Raw genomic sequence first — 15624 nt, 5'->3', positions numbered from 1 at the left:
ACATTGGGGAATGTACATGCATTAGGGAAGGAACAGATTTACAATTCTAACTTCAGGCGCACAATCATTGGGGAAAGTGCACATATTGGGGCAGGGTTATTCTTCTAACTCCGCTTATATTGGGGAGAATGCATAAATTCGGAGAGCATCATGTTTATTATCCTAACTCGAGCCCCAAAACATTGGGAAAACTGCAGATAACTGGGAGAGGTTAAATTTACTATTCTAACTCCAGTCTCATTTACTTTAGAGGAAATATTGGGGGGAGAGGGTCAAATATATTGTTCTAGCTGCAGACCTACAATTGTTTAGAAAAGGGCAGTTTGTGGGTGAACTTGGGAGGTGTAAGGCAACCATAAAATATATTTTTATTAAATGATTATTAAATACCTATAAATAGATATCATATCATCAACCATGAGCAAGATGTAATATACAATATTTTTAATTTAATAGTTTTTTTCAAAATTCTAAATGTATTTGAAAAAATCAGCTGTTTAAGGCCTCATTATGAGATTGGCGGTCCCACCACGGGACTGCCAAACTCACAGGAGGATGTCACCACCACGGCGGTGACATTTCCCCCGGGCGTACTACGATGTACCTGCTGCGCTGACCAGTGGGAACATTGCAATACGCAGTGTTAGGATATTAGCCTCGGCTCACTTAAGGGAGTCTGCAAAGCAGAGAGTGCACATTCCAACGGTGCTGGGCAGGAGCACCCCTGCATTGCCCATACTATGGCCCCCTGTGGCCCCCGGCACTGGCTTTGCACCAGTCTTTTCATGGCCTGCTCCCTGCCATGAAAAGGCTGGCTGAAGGAGGGGTCATAATCAGCCAGGTGGTGCTGAGTTCAGCGCAACCATGGCTTGTTACAGGCCTGAACACGTCACCCTGTTGGGATCTTGATCATGGCCGGGACAGTGATCTTTAGGTGAGTCCGCCCGCCAATCTTGTAATGTGGCGGTCTGACCACCACAGCCGCAGTGGCCCGACCGCCACCGCGGGCTGGTGGTAGTAGGACCACCAGCCTTGTAAACAGGCCATTTCTCAAATAAACCCCACATTTGTATTATTTTAAATTCTGTAGTCACTAATTCACCATCAACATTTTTTTTATCAGCAAATGCCATAACAGTATATATGTACAAATCAAATAAAAACAAAATAAAACAGTGATTATCGCCTTTAAAATATTCTTCCAGAATTGCAATAACATTTCCATAATAATCTTATATTAAAGGCAAAATCATGGAAAATCAACAAGAGTCTACACATCTGACATTCAGAAACAAAAGATCAGGGTGAAAGGAAGCCAGCTGTCAGTTTACTTTAGCTTCACTACCATTCATTATTACATGGCAATTCAATTCACTGAAGCCTTCCACAAATCCTAAAAGAAAATTTGTATTAACCGCAATGTTGCTCTGCTATACTACCAAACAAGATCTTTTCTCTCTGTGGTTGGGAAAATGAAGATAACAAGAATCCAGCCACAGTATTAGGGAATCAGGGAAGAGCCCTCCATCACAGGAACAATAAAGGCTGGCAATAGATGACAACTCAATATCAACTGCCATTGTGGTGCCCCCAAACTGGGGACACCACCTCACAGATAAAACAGCATCTTGGAACAGCACTTTGTGCTGTGTATAGTATGAGTAAGGCTTTCTTTACAAAATACTTTTTAAGTCAAGTAGTTTAAAATTATTCTATTTGTAACATTATCAATAAATAGTTAGACATTATAAAATGTAGTATGACACTTTTGTCTTAAATTACCAAGGAATAATGTTCGATTATTGTAATTTAAGGAGTGCTCCATTGAGAATTTAAATGGGTAAACTGGGTTTATGGCACAGCTACTGGAGTAGGTGAAGTAACAAGTTGTGACAATATGACATGGGTGGCCACTCACTCATTCGGATCCCAAAGCCACCAAGACTTTCCCAGTTGAGTTCTTCATGTGCACATTACTTGTGTAATCGTCAGCATTAAACCAAATCATAATGTTGCTGTGTGTAACAAGTTCCTGTCACTCCTGCTAAAGAAGCACTGCCTGTGAACACAATATGGCAAAGAAAAAACAAAAGAAAACAGGTCCCTTTTAAGGCAGTTTAGTTGTCAGTTATAACGAATTCTTATGAACATGTTGATAATTATGCCCATATTTATACTATTTTAGCGCCTCATTTGCATTATTTTTTAACGCAAAAGCGATGCAATGTATTTTGTACCACTTTTGCTTTAAAAATAATGCAAATGAGGTGCTAATAAAGTATAAATATGGGCCTTAGTTTTAGAAAATGTCATATGGCACTTTTTCCCAATATCAACGTGGAATAATTTTCCATTGGTGTATCACAAGCAAATATATTTGCTCTTTTACAAAATGTTTTGGTTAGCCTATGTTTATGGCACAGCTTCCATACAATGGAGTAAAGGGAAGATTTGCTGCAATTTATTGGATCTACTGAATAAGACAACTTATTTTATGGTGAATGTGCTTACCGTGAAGGATTAAAATGCTGTCAATCATAGTGAATATAGCAACTGTGGTTTGGCGCACTGATATGCTATGATGTGTAAGCAACATGTCAATGACAGTTTAACTGACCAATGGATGAAAAGAGTTGATTCAAAGACCCCATTTGAAAGCATATTACATGTAATGTATACATTTTTTTTAAACAATAGTGTGACGAGACAGGTAAAACCGTCTCAATGGCCAGGCCTAAAAATGGATCTTTATCTCTGTTGTAGCGTAAATAAGTAAATCTCACCTGCCCAGGAATGTAGCTAGATAAATGAAAGTGGGAAACGATGCCCTGGCATCATCATATGCAACACCTCTGGCAAAGTCTAAAGGGTCTTTCAAACAATGCACAGTCTGGTCAACATGTGGTGTTCACTATGTGTTGCACTTGACCAGGATTAGAGCCCCTCAAAAATAGTTTGGCTTCAGGTCACCGGGGAACTTAGGTGTGAAGCACCAATAGAAACTTTTTAGTTGTAGTCCCTTCTGTCTGGATGCACATGAAAACCTTCTCTCTTCATCTATAATCCTAAGTGGGGTCAGCAACAATAACAAGATCTCTGCACCCAACATGATCAAATCTCTGTTCATCTGTTTTAAGGCTTATCTCTGCCTCACAGGTTTGATGCTAAGGACTGGGAAGATAAGCACCCTAAAATCTCTAGCCTTCAATCCCTGTTTTCCAGCTGCTGTAAACGATACCAGATCACCCTCTTCTTAAACTCCCAGTTTAGCCATTTCATTCCTCAGAAATGCATCCCCATTCTGTGGGCCCACTGTACATAACTAGGTTACCATATTCACAGTGATGTACAACTTCCCAGGGTGTGCAAAACTGCTTTATGTAGAAAGCTTTACACCTTCTGTTTTAGGTTGCCACCTTAATATATCTGACCTCATTTCCTAGAGTTTCCATCTTCTAATTGAGATGCACCAGGGTAGGGTTTGCATAGCCCTCAAAGTTCTGGCTCCTTTGAATCTTGTTCCGAGGAAACCTTCTGCTGTCAAAAACAGGGGGTGCCACTACATTGCTTTCTGTATCGACCATTCAGCCAGCTTGGCCACTATAGCCAAGCCAGCTCACTTAATTCCCCAGTAGTGTATTTGAAGGTCAAAGTCTGCAATGTAAAAAAGTCAGACTTGTCCTTAGTAGCAAGTCTGTGGTAGTCCAGAGGCCTCTTATCAGTGTGCATATCCAGCCTCAGGGCTCTCGTACAAGGGAAACCTCACATTCAGACTGCAGAGTAGAGGCCACCAGATATCATTCTAATCCACAACTCAGCCACACTCTTGGTGATAAACCTTAATTCTGCTCCTAAGGACCATTACTGCTTCCAGGCCTCAGAGCTCCTCTCCAAATATGGCGCTGCACTCGGAGTCTCCTCTAACCTCTGGACTACGGAAAGACTATAGATTAATTTGCACACTGCATTGCTCGCACCTGCAATGCACCAGCTGCTTGCAAAAGGGGCTGACATTTTGAGGTCCCGTGTGAGTGATTGCTCCAGAAAATAATTATGGCTGTGTGTAGTGTCAGAACCAGCTGCGTTCCCCACCGTGGCAGGCTCTTAGCTCCAGCTTGCATTTCAAGCATCAGAACCAGCCGGACGATAAAGCTGCACCAGAGCTACGAACAAATACTGTGGGCCATTTTGCAAAATTTCTGCACATTTTTTAAATTAGCTCAATATATGTTTTAGCAGACAGAAAACATGAAGAGACATGGCGCAGGATGGGGCATGAAGTAGACCAGATAGGGGCCGGCAAGGAAACTCCTCCCATGGGCGGGCCGCCAGGAGGGTGAAAACGCCCTGCATGCTAAGGTAGCTGTGTGTAGGAGGTAGCCAGTGGGAATAGCAAAATTGGTTTGTTTGGCTTCGGGCAGTGAGGGTGGTGGTGGTTTAACCCTGCAAGCACTGCATTACAGAAAGAGCCCATAGCACAGCAGAAAGGCACCAAGCAAAAGAGAGGCCTGCAAAAAAGAGAGACCTAAGAGATAAACTAGCAGCCCACAGTCAGCAAAGGGACATCAGGGGCAAAGATGGAAAAAGAACGATGGATTAAACCCAGATCTGGGACTGGGGGTGAGTGTTTGCATTGTTCAGCACTCCGTCCATCATCCTTTTGTTTTGCTAAAGTGGGCACAATGCCAGACAAAGCAGAGAGAGAAAAATGCCTGCCTGTTCAGGGAAATGGTGGAGGAGGCTCGGGCCAAGACTCAGTGACCTAGGTGACCCATGGCACCAAGCAACCCAGACCCCGAGCTAAGTTTATGACTTTGGGAATTCACAAAGGGCATATACGAGTAGTGACTTTAGGTCCACATTCGGGGCGGAGATCCACCCCAAGTTTGGACCTAAAGGTGGTACTCGTGAATGCCCTTTGTGAGTTCTCACTAGTCGTGAACTTAGACGTTTGGTCTAAGTTTAAACCAAATGTCTAAGTTTACCTTTCTGAGTCGGGCCCTGTGTGTCTTTCCAATTAGTTTCCATCCAGGTGCCTCCCTATCAGTATCTATGCTGTGCTTACAATCCATTTAGCTCAATGGTGGTGGTCAAGAGGATGTCCCAAATATATCTTATTTCTAGATCTGCATGTATTTCCAATTTTCATGCATCCGGACGTCTTCCTATCTGCGCCTATATTTGTAAATGTGTGTTATACATTATGCTTTTAGCTTAATGGAAGTGGTCTTGGGGATTTGCAAAACATATCCACTCTATTGTTATTGTGATACTGACCAGTAAGCGACACTCGAAAGTGATGGTGACAATGAATCCCGGTATCTCTGGGACCATGATCCCCAAACAAAAAAGGCTTTTTATTTATTCAGAATACATTGTGCCCAATCCAAGACCCTACAAATCCAATTCTTCTTGGTGTGTTCTTAAATTAAATAAACCCTGGATCCCTTTTATATTTTTGTCAAACACGGGTTGTGTAGAACTGTTCAACTGGCTCCCTGGAGGATTTGGTCTTAAATTATTGGTCATCAGATCATACCTATGGGTCTTGATCTGCTCTCTTTTCCTAGTGCGTTGCCGTGTAGTACTGCCCCGAATCCGACCATCTCTTGGTATGATGGTCCCCAGTCCCATCTGGTGGGGTTAATCTCCCATTGCTATCCTGCGTAATTCTATGACGTATATGACCGAGGTGATTCACCTCATGTTCAATTGCGTCCATGGTATGTCATTGTTAAGTCCTTCCTTATCAGTCGGAAGGTGGTACACCCATCTCTATTCCATTCTGAAAAGTGTGTGCGGTGTGTCGCTCCCCCTCTGCTCTTTGTGATCAATGACATACCATGTGAAATCATCTGTCCCTTGGTCAGTCTCTAAAAATGACGCATTAGCTAAGTTGTGTTCTTTTTGCAAATGAACGTACTCCTATGTTCACTGGGATGCATATCCTTATGGCCTCGTAGTCATGCCCATGTATCTATATCCACAGATACAGGTGATAATATACAATACATTTTTTGTGTTGCAGTTAGTAAAATTGCTTATGGTCGACGGGCGCTCCAGGCCCTAGTCCAGTTTCTTCTTCTTCCTTGTCCAGTAATAGACATTACAGTTGCTGCAGGGAAAATGCCCTGTTACCCATTGTATACCGAAGAAAGTTCCTTGACTTGTTGCCCCCTTCTGTGGTGTCGGTCTTGTATGTACTAGACTGTCATGCAGGCCCCTAGCTCGTCTAAATGAGAACAAGGATTTCTCTAGGTTCTCACTACTAGATTTTAGGAACTTCCTGTGTTTGTTGATTATATTTTTCATCCTATTGGATAAGGGGCAATATGTGGTTACACAGATTAGTTTGTTACTTTGTTCCCTTACTTGTTTCCCCAATAGTGAATCTCTATTACTATTGTGAGCTCTCTTCTCTGCTTTTCTCACGATGTTGATTGGGTAATCTTGATCTCCTCATTTCTCCTTCAAAATTCTCACATGCTTCTTATAATCACTTGTTAATGTACAATTTCTACGTAAACATAGGAATTGTCCCACCGGCAAGTTCTCTTGGAAGCTTCTCTGAGGGAAACTAATGTACCTGAAAAGATTGTTCCTGTTGGTTTGTAGTATACTTCCATCCATAGGGTGCCCTTATGTGCCTGGATATTAAGATCCAAAAGGTTCAGTTGTTTGTCACTCATCAACCACATACATTTTTTTAATGGTCTACACAATTAAGCCATGCTACAAACCCTTCCACCTCTTCTGCTGTGCCAAATCATAAATACATCATCAATGTAGCTCTTCCAGAGTTTTGTCTTACCAAAGTGAGGGTTATCCTCTTATAAGACATAACTTATCACCAGATGGTGTACATTCAGGCAGGCCAGACTCGGCACAAAAGTGCTACCCATAGATGTCCCCTGGGTCTGGAGGAAAAACTCCCCTTCAAATTCAAAGTAATTTCATGTAAGGGCCACGTGTGCACAGTCAAGAATGCCATCTTTCTGTATCATATAGTCGTATGGTGTTGCTTGTAGGATGGTATCCACCACTTTCAAGGTCTCTTCTTGTGGGATACTTGTATAAAGTGCCTCCACATCTAATCCTATAAGGAGCTCCTTTACTGGATCAAAGTTCATGCCCTTCAGGACATTCAACACTTCTTTGGTATACTTGAGGTGTGTGGGTGCGCTCTGGACTAATGGTCTCAAAAACAAGTCCCAAAACTTCGAGAGGGGTTCAAGAACAGAACTGATCTCGACCAATATCTGGCGCCCTGGTGGAGGGATCAACCTTTAAGAACTTTGGGGAGGATTCTTGATTTGGTATTCATCATTAATTGTGGTTCTTTGTCGGTTATCCATCCGTTGCCTAATCCTTTCTTGACCAAAAACTTTACTTCCTCTAATATCTCAGAGATTGGGTCTTTTGCCAGGTTTTCATAATTTCATTCCTGGTTAAGTAGCTTCCAGCGTTCCTGTCTGTACATCTCAACTGGTAGTATCACAGTAGCCCCTCCTTTATAGGCTGGTTTGCTGATGCTAGCTCCTTGACTGCCTCTCTCTCGACTTTTAACACTTTTTTGTACAGTTTATATTGTATTGCTGCCAAGTCATCCATTTCTTTCCCCATGGCTTCTTCAAATGGCACGACACCTGGAGGCATAGTATGGGACAATGGAGTGAACATGGACTTTACTCGTAAACCTGTCTACTCCTGCACTTGAGTCAATCTGATCTTTAAAATATACTTTGAGACAAATTGTCCTAAAAAAAACTGCTAACTCCTCCTTCAGTATAAAAATATCTATTTTTGGAATTGGAGCAAAATCCAATCTTTTATTCAGTATATTCAACTGGGAGTCACTCAAAATCCTCTTAACGAGGTTCATCACAACATTGGTGTCACTTGTCACTGTCTGCTCGTGCCTGGAGTTTCTTCTGTCAAGTCCCACATGACTCGTTGATCTTTCCTGCACCCTCTTGTTGCTCGGGGTCCTCTTCCTGAAAAGGTTGTCTCATGGGGGGTTGCCATGGTCCCGCCAGGTGCATCATGGGTTGGGGATACCCAAAGAAAGGTGGCCACCACCAACCTTGATTTTGGAAGAGATCAGGCCCCTTTAGTATCTCAGACTAGAGCCCTGTTGTGCCCTCTACGGTTCTTGCCTTTACCTCGGAACTTCCCAGAGCTATCCGAGTCAGACAGGGATCTGCCCCTTGACGTCACGTCAGACTGTCTGTCTTCACTCGGGATATAATCCTCCTTCGAATAAGGATAACACTTCTCCATTGAGAAGTTCTTCAGAACTTTCTGAAACTTCTGAATTTTGGAATTGGTCAAATATTCTTTATATTAGTTGACAATTCTGTTACTCTCCTCCACTTTCTTTTTGAAGGCCGTAATTGAAATCTGTGCTTTTAAATTACTCTTGCTTGTCCTTATCTGGATCAATAAATTATCTGAGAGTGTTTTCTCTGATTTAATAATCAATACTAGCCAGTCCCGTATACACTTCCATGCTATTAGTGACGAGTCTTTTCTAAACTCTTTATCATCCAGAAATATTCTTGGCGTATTGGTCACAATCAAACCCTGAGGGGCAGCGTTCGCCCTGAGATACTCAGTTGAAATTGCTCCATGCAGGAGTGTCCTTACTTGGCTCCTTTTTAAAGCAACCAGTGTGTCTGAGTGTCCACTCTGTAGAAGAGACTGATCTGTTGAGGTCTCACCTAGTAGTGATGTTGCTACCAAAAGGGTGGTCACTAACACTTCATCGTAAGATAGGCCCTCCACCATTTTGCCAGGGTGTTCTTGCTCAATTATTTGGGTTCCGCCCTACTTCACTTACAAAAACCTGAACTACTGTGTTTCATGAGGAGCAGGTTCATCAATCTCAGGACACCAGGGTACTAAGCAGACGAGGGCGTTCACTTGACAGGGGTAGGAATGGATATGTTTCTGCGCAATATAGTGGAAGCATTAGAACAACTATGATTCTCCTGAAAGCAGCGAAAGGGGGGAGCTGCCCGCTGTTGGTAAACCGCTGGCAGCGGGGCTGAGCAAAACAAAAAAGCCAGTCAAGTACGCAGCCTAAGAAGGAGAGTTGCTCTGCAGGGGTCCCTAGAATGCTTCTAAAGAGGATGCTTTAAAGAGGGGTTTATTGGCTGGGAGAACCCTTGCAGGTACTCACACGTCTGGGAGAGGTTGTCAGAAAGAAGGGGGAGTGAGTGGGGACAAAATGGCTGTGCTGCAGTGGCCGCTTTTGGCAGATTAGCATCTTGTAGGCACTGACTAAGGTACTCACTTATTTTGATAGCAGCTCAGCTGAGTTGCAAACTTTTCAAAGCTTTGATGACCTAGAATTGATTACACGTTTCCAGCGAAGCCACCCAGCTCAATTCGCTTACCTCGTAACTGTTGTATGCAACAGCTGAATGCAACAACATGTACATCGTTGGGTGTACGGCCATGCAGAGGGAGGGCCTCAGTAAGAGTGAGTGAGAATGACAATTGCCTTCTGTCAGGACACCACACCACTGCGCAGAGGTGTGTCCATGGAGTTATAAATTGTACAGAAGATAGATGTGTGCGAAGGGGTAGACATCGTATCTATTCGAAATAGGGTCGATTTTTTAAATAAATAATAATGTTTTCTACACGTTTAGGAATGTCGAAAATAATTATACTGAGTGTCATCAGACATACTTTTCTATTTATTTTTGGAATTGGTCTTTGAAACATTAATATTATTTTTCAGTGTCGAATCTATCGATTTGACCTTTTTTTCACGTTGAAATGAGTAACTATGCAGATTGACATATTTTCGATAGGTCTGGAGTGCCGCTAGTTATTGCCACTGTTAGGAAAGCAGGCTCCCCTCCGCCCCTGGACAGAATGCACCTCCCTACGACTTGTTCCATAGTGGCTAATGACTGGAGCCAGTTCTAGGACTTCCCTTTTAGACGTACCACCAGACTCGATATTAAAAAAAACAATTAAAATGAGCCGGAAAGAACTGCTTGCAGAAATATACTAACACAAAATATCACAGGACAGATCCATGACAAAGAACCTGACAATACTTCACTTTAACAATGTTCTACCTTCAAAAACACAGGTGCTTCTTTCAGTTAAAACAGTCATGCTAACTTTGTTTTTGTGCAAGGAACATTGTGTGCCAACCCTCTTCATTGAGCAAGTTAATGTTTTGTCTTCACCACTTCCTTTTGTTTGTCTTTTAATCGCTTTTTCATTCAGCTGTCTGTTTATTCTTGCGCTCTGCTGCGAGACGCTGAGCTGTGTTGTGTCATGGCGCGCAAGCTCTTGCAAGGGAAGTGCTTGGAGCACTAGAAGGAAACATTTTATGAGAGCAGTGAACAACCTATGTGCATTCCCGATTGCAGGTCAAACGGACTATCTCATTCATGGAGTGAAAGGATCCCGGACACCAAACATATTTCTGATGTCTGTGAAAATGGACGGCCAAGGAGCAACTCCTGGCAAGGTAAAGGGTTCCTGTATTTAGAGAAAACTGCATTCTTTGTCTATTATTTGTTCAAAGTGATTTTGCATAAGGTAAAGTGCCCCAAACTTTGCACAACCAAGATATTTTAAACTGCCATTCACTTCTTTGAGATCGATAAGGTACAAGCCTCATGGTTGTGGGTGTTTTGCACTTACATTATTTCTTGAATTATATACAAGACTCTCGAGCTGAGGTCCACTTCTAAGAGACTCCAAGAAAAGGCATAACTAGGGGCCTGATTTAGAGCTGGGTAGACAGGGGACTAAATTACAAAGTACCTACACCAGTGTTTCCCAACCTGTCATCCTGGGACCCCTGGGAGTCGACAAAGCCTCCTCAGGGGGGCCACGACTACTTAGAAAATATAATAATATTAATAGATTAATAAATTGTAAGTAAATAAAGTGGCTAAATGTACAATGGAACATTTTAAAATGTACTGTAAAAGTCAAGAAGTTTGAAATTGGAGGCTAAACATTCAATTAGTATCCTCAGGTTGATTTGTGGGAGCAGTGCAGCTGTATCAAACAGAATATGTATGTGTGATGTGTGGCTTCAATTGAATTTAGAAAAGCTCCAACATTCCTATTAAAAACATTTTTTGTTTATATTTGCAAATTAAATAAAATGTGATATCATCTGTGTATGCGTTTGAATGCTTGTTCCTGTATTTTATGTGTATCGTTTTGTGTTTCAAATCATCGACAATGTTTAAGCCTGCGTCCCTGGCTTCCAGTAATGAATCAGTGGAGGGGTCCCGGGATTCCAATAATGATTCTGGTGGGGACAGCCCGCCCTGCTTAGAGCACGTCGTCTGGTGTATTTTGTTCTGTCTCCCACTACCAGGGCAAGCATGGCGGTCATGAGCAAAATAAAAATAACCTCTATGTCCTCGGAGAAAATCTCCTGGTGTGTTGGTCTTTAGTTTTTTGGTGCACAGCTGCCTTAATAACAATGGCTGTGCACTAAACTTGAGGTGTCTTGAGCGGAGCCGCCACAGCAGCGAATCTTTGTAGGAACAGAGATCACTGCTGGTCCGGTAGTGATCTCTAATGTGGCGGGCAATAGTCCATCAGATTGACAAAATATCCTCCACCAGGCAGTAAGTTATAATTTTTTGTCTGCTCTCTATAGTTTTACTTGTACATCATCCACTCATACATAACTTAGCCCTGATGGAAAGAGCAGGTGAAATTGTCTGTTATGCACAGTTGCTTGATTGATGTCTATTTAATCCTACTAATGCATAGTTTGTACGTTCCATAACTTGCACATGTTTAGAAATATAAAATAAAAAGAAAATACGTTTATTTTTATTATTTTCGTTTCATCCACAAAATATATTTTCCACATATGCCATCCCTTCCAACACTAATATGGTAATTTTTGCATTGATTGGTACACTTCACCACACAATTCACCCTACGTACACCAAATCAGCCTAGGTGTTTCTAAAAGTGCAACAAGATCATTGCAACAGCTCTGTAAAATCCCCTTAAACCTACGTTAAATGTCCTTCCACTTATTTACACTTTCTGAGTCCTAACAATGTATAAATTACACAATGCTGTCTCAAAATGTGCATCACATTTTTGTTAAGTTTGCCCATGGAATAAATTTCAGACCTTGAGATCTAAATCCAATATAAACAATGCTAAAATAGACTTTTTCCATGAATCAGTTGTGTGTTAGACATCACTGATTGTGCGGAACTATACTAAATTATAATAATTCTAGACCTTGAGCGAGCTCTGAGTCTTTGCTACTTCCAAAAAGGCTAAGACCAGTGGTTCCCAAGCTTTTGACTTCTGTGGACCCCCACTTTATCTTTAGTGGAACCCGGGGACCCCAACTGAATAAGTATTGGAATCTGGGGACCCACCACTGAGTCATTACTGCAAGCTGGGGACCTAATCTTTCAATATTATTTAATTTTTTAAGCAGTCGCGGACCCCCTGACGAGGCTTCGTGGACCCCTAGGGGTCCCCAGACCACAAACTGGGAACCACTGCCTTAGACCTGTCCAGAATGGGATGTCCACATATTGTTAGTGACCAGAGCCATACTGTCAGTAGGGTTTTCAAAGGCCAGTTGGCCCAGACATTAAAGGAATTAAATTCAGAGTTGTGGCATATAGGTTGCTGAAAGTTGCTTCAAAAGTCAAAGTAGCAGATAAAATGGAGGATGAGACACAACCCACCATATTAGTATATGTTATTTGGAGTCCGACCCTCATAAGGGGCCAGATGTAGGTACATTCTGAATTGCGACCCGCAAATTGCGAGTCAGAGCGACTCGCAATTTGCCAGTCGCAATTCGGAATGTTGGATGGTGTCCCTGACACCATCTGCGACTCGCAAGGGGGTCGCAAAGGCCCACCTAATGAATAATCGTGAGGTGGGTTGCAATTTGCGACCCACTTGCGAATGGCGGCCATCACAGGGATGGTGGCCTCCTGCGGACAGCAGACCACCATGTCTGTGACTGCTTTTTAATGAAGCAGTTTTTTGTTGTTGTTGTTGTAATGCAGCCCGTTTTCCTTAAAGGAAAACGAGATGCATTACAAAAACGAAAAATGAAACGTTTTCGTTTCATTTTTTCAGAGCAGGCAGTGGTTCATAGGACCACTGCCTGCTCTGAAAAAATGTTTGCAGTGCCATTCACAACGGTGAAGGGGTCCTATGGGGACCCCTTCCCTTTTGCGAATGGGTTACCACCCATTACAAAAGGGTGCAAACTGAGATTGAACGCGGTCGCAAAGCAATCCTGCATAGCACTGCGACTCGCAATTAGGAAGGGAACACCCCTTCCTAATTGCGACTCGCAAACCCGTTTTGCGATTCGGTAACCAGGTTACCGAATCGCAAAATTAGGTCTGTGCATTGCAAACTGCATTTTGCACGTCGCAAATAGCGAAATTCGCTGTTTGCGACGTGCAAACTGCTTAGTACATCTGACCCATAGTCTCATGCTGCAGTGCCATTTCTTTGTAGATATACTATGATCTCCTCTCCAATTAATGGTTTCGTTTTTTATACCGAGTTTCGAGAGCCATCTAGTGGGTATGTGCGATTTGTGTCTCAGGATAAGCTTTATTGTATAATTAGGAGTTCATTACTGAATAATAATTTGGTTAATGTTTGACTGAAATGCAGTTTCACAATTGTTTTATCACTGAGTTAAGACACCTGGCTTGACAAAGAGGCCGACTGCGAATCTGGCCGAGTTGAATTTTTCTGTGGAATCCTACTACATTCTATCAACTGGATTACTGGGTGTGGAAACACTAGACCTGATTTCACCAGTAGGAAATTCCGGCTTGTAAAATTGCTGTGGGGTATTGGCTGCATTATTGCCCGAACTGTTTTTCACCTCTGTCTGATCTCAGCAATGGCACAGGAAACACATAATGCTCCCCTCACCAACGACATCTGCTCTTCTCTCCCCAACTCTTGCCAACCCCATCTTCCTACCTCTTGCACAAGCTCCTCAGCTCACAGCAGGTAGTAAATGTGAGTAAAGACTGTGAGTAAAGAATGTCTGCATTGAAATAAAGACTTCACTATGATCTGAGCAACAGAGTTTCTGATGGCTGCACAAAAGCATAAAATATAAATATATCTATTCCTGGAGTTCAACTGTAGTCAGGGTGTAAAATTTGAGATGTGTGTAAGCAAACTAGGGTTGATACTGTTAAATGTTCACTTTAAGGATGACCATGCAGCTTGTAAATCATAAAGGAGAACCTGGTTTCTGTGTTTGATGGTAGCTCCATCGTGATTGGCTTTAAATTGCACCTAGATCATGGTCAAGTTCAACCAGTTGACTCTAGTTGGTGCTATTTTTAAATTTAAGCTTCAAAAATTTATATCTCCTGTTCCCCTTATTGTTCTTGTTATTTAAAGCCATTTGTAGTCCCCTAATGACATTTAACCTACAGGCCTTTGGTACACTTTGTACCATATATGTTAGACCTGGCATTGATGATCAGCATTGAGGAATAGGACTTGTTTTTGTGTAATGCCATAGAGTGATTTTGTGTTACACTGAAAATGCCAGATAAACAATCTGAGATCAATTTGAATTCTATATTGTCCATAACTGGCCTTTTTGTGTTTTTTTTAAACTAAATTCACCCTTACTGTGCCTGATGTTTTATCCTTGTGGCTTCACCTGCAAAGATGGAATTTGCGCTCCTCAACCTGGAGGGCTACACTGTGGCTTAGCTCAAGGAATATCAGGATTCTAGGGGGCTGCCTTTCAAAAGGAGCAACATGAAAGTGGAGCTTCAAAAGGCTCTGAGGGCATGTGCCGAGGCCCACCAGTTACTAGTCACAACAGATGACCAACATGAAGAGGATGATGTGGAGGAGCAGGGCCTGTATACCAGCCCTGGGATATAGCATTCAGCTGAAAGGATGACTTGACTCTCTAGTAGAAAATGCCTGCCAGAGCAGAAAGCAGTCTGTCTCCTCGAGGCATATTTGGTTTACCAATAAGTCCCTAGTAAAGTGCACTAGAGGTGCCCCAGGCCTGTAAACCAAATGTTACTAGTGGTCCTGAAGCACTGATTGTGCCACCCACATGAGTAGCCCTGTAAACATGGCTCAGACTTGCCACTGCAGTGTCTGTGTGTGCAGTTTTAAACTGCCAATTCAACCTGGCAAGTGTGCCCACTTGCCAGGCCAAAAATGTTTCCTTTTTGTACATGCAAGGCACCCCTGATGTAGGCCCTAGGTAGCCCCATTAGGGTGCAGTGTATATAAAAGGTAGGACATGTGCTGGTGTGTTTTACCTTTCCTCATAGTTAAATACTGCCAAATTCGATTTTCACTATTGCAAGGCCTATTTCTCCCATAGGTTAACATGGGGACTGCCTTTAAATATCTTTTTGGTGTAGTTTCCCATTGGGAGCAGACGGAGATGTGGAGTTTGTGGTCTCTGAACTCTCAATTCAAAAATACATCTTTTGGTAAAGTTGTTTTTTGATTGTCAGTTTGAAAATGCTACTTTTAGAAAGTGGGCATTTTCTTGCTTAACGATTCTGTGCCTCTGCCTGCTTGTGGAATCCACATCTGGGTCAGACTGACAATTGGGCTGTTTGTGAA

The 15624-nt window shown here is 42.4% G+C and overlaps 1 protein-coding gene across 2 annotated transcripts in view; it reads left to right on the top strand.

The window, feature by feature from the left end:
- Positions 1-15624, top strand: part of ADAM22 (ADAM metallopeptidase domain 22) — a 1118190-nt gene that overhangs the window by 1042560 nt on the left and 60006 nt on the right. For both annotated transcript variants that reach the window (XM_069211564.1, XM_069211563.1), the window contains one exon: positions 10395-10495. In XM_069211564.1, coding sequence (XP_069067665.1) covers positions 10395-10495 — 101 coding nt within the window. The remainder of the gene's footprint in view (positions 1-10394; positions 10496-15624) is intronic.

The sequence above is a fragment of the Pleurodeles waltl genome, chromosome 10 (assembly GCF_031143425.1).
Source record: "Pleurodeles waltl isolate 20211129_DDA chromosome 10, aPleWal1.hap1.20221129, whole genome shotgun sequence".
NCBI lineage: Eukaryota > Metazoa > Chordata > Amphibia > Caudata > Salamandridae > Pleurodeles > Pleurodeles waltl.
The sequence above is the reverse complement of the archived record's forward strand: the minus strand, read 5'-3'. Positions and strand labels throughout refer to the sequence as shown.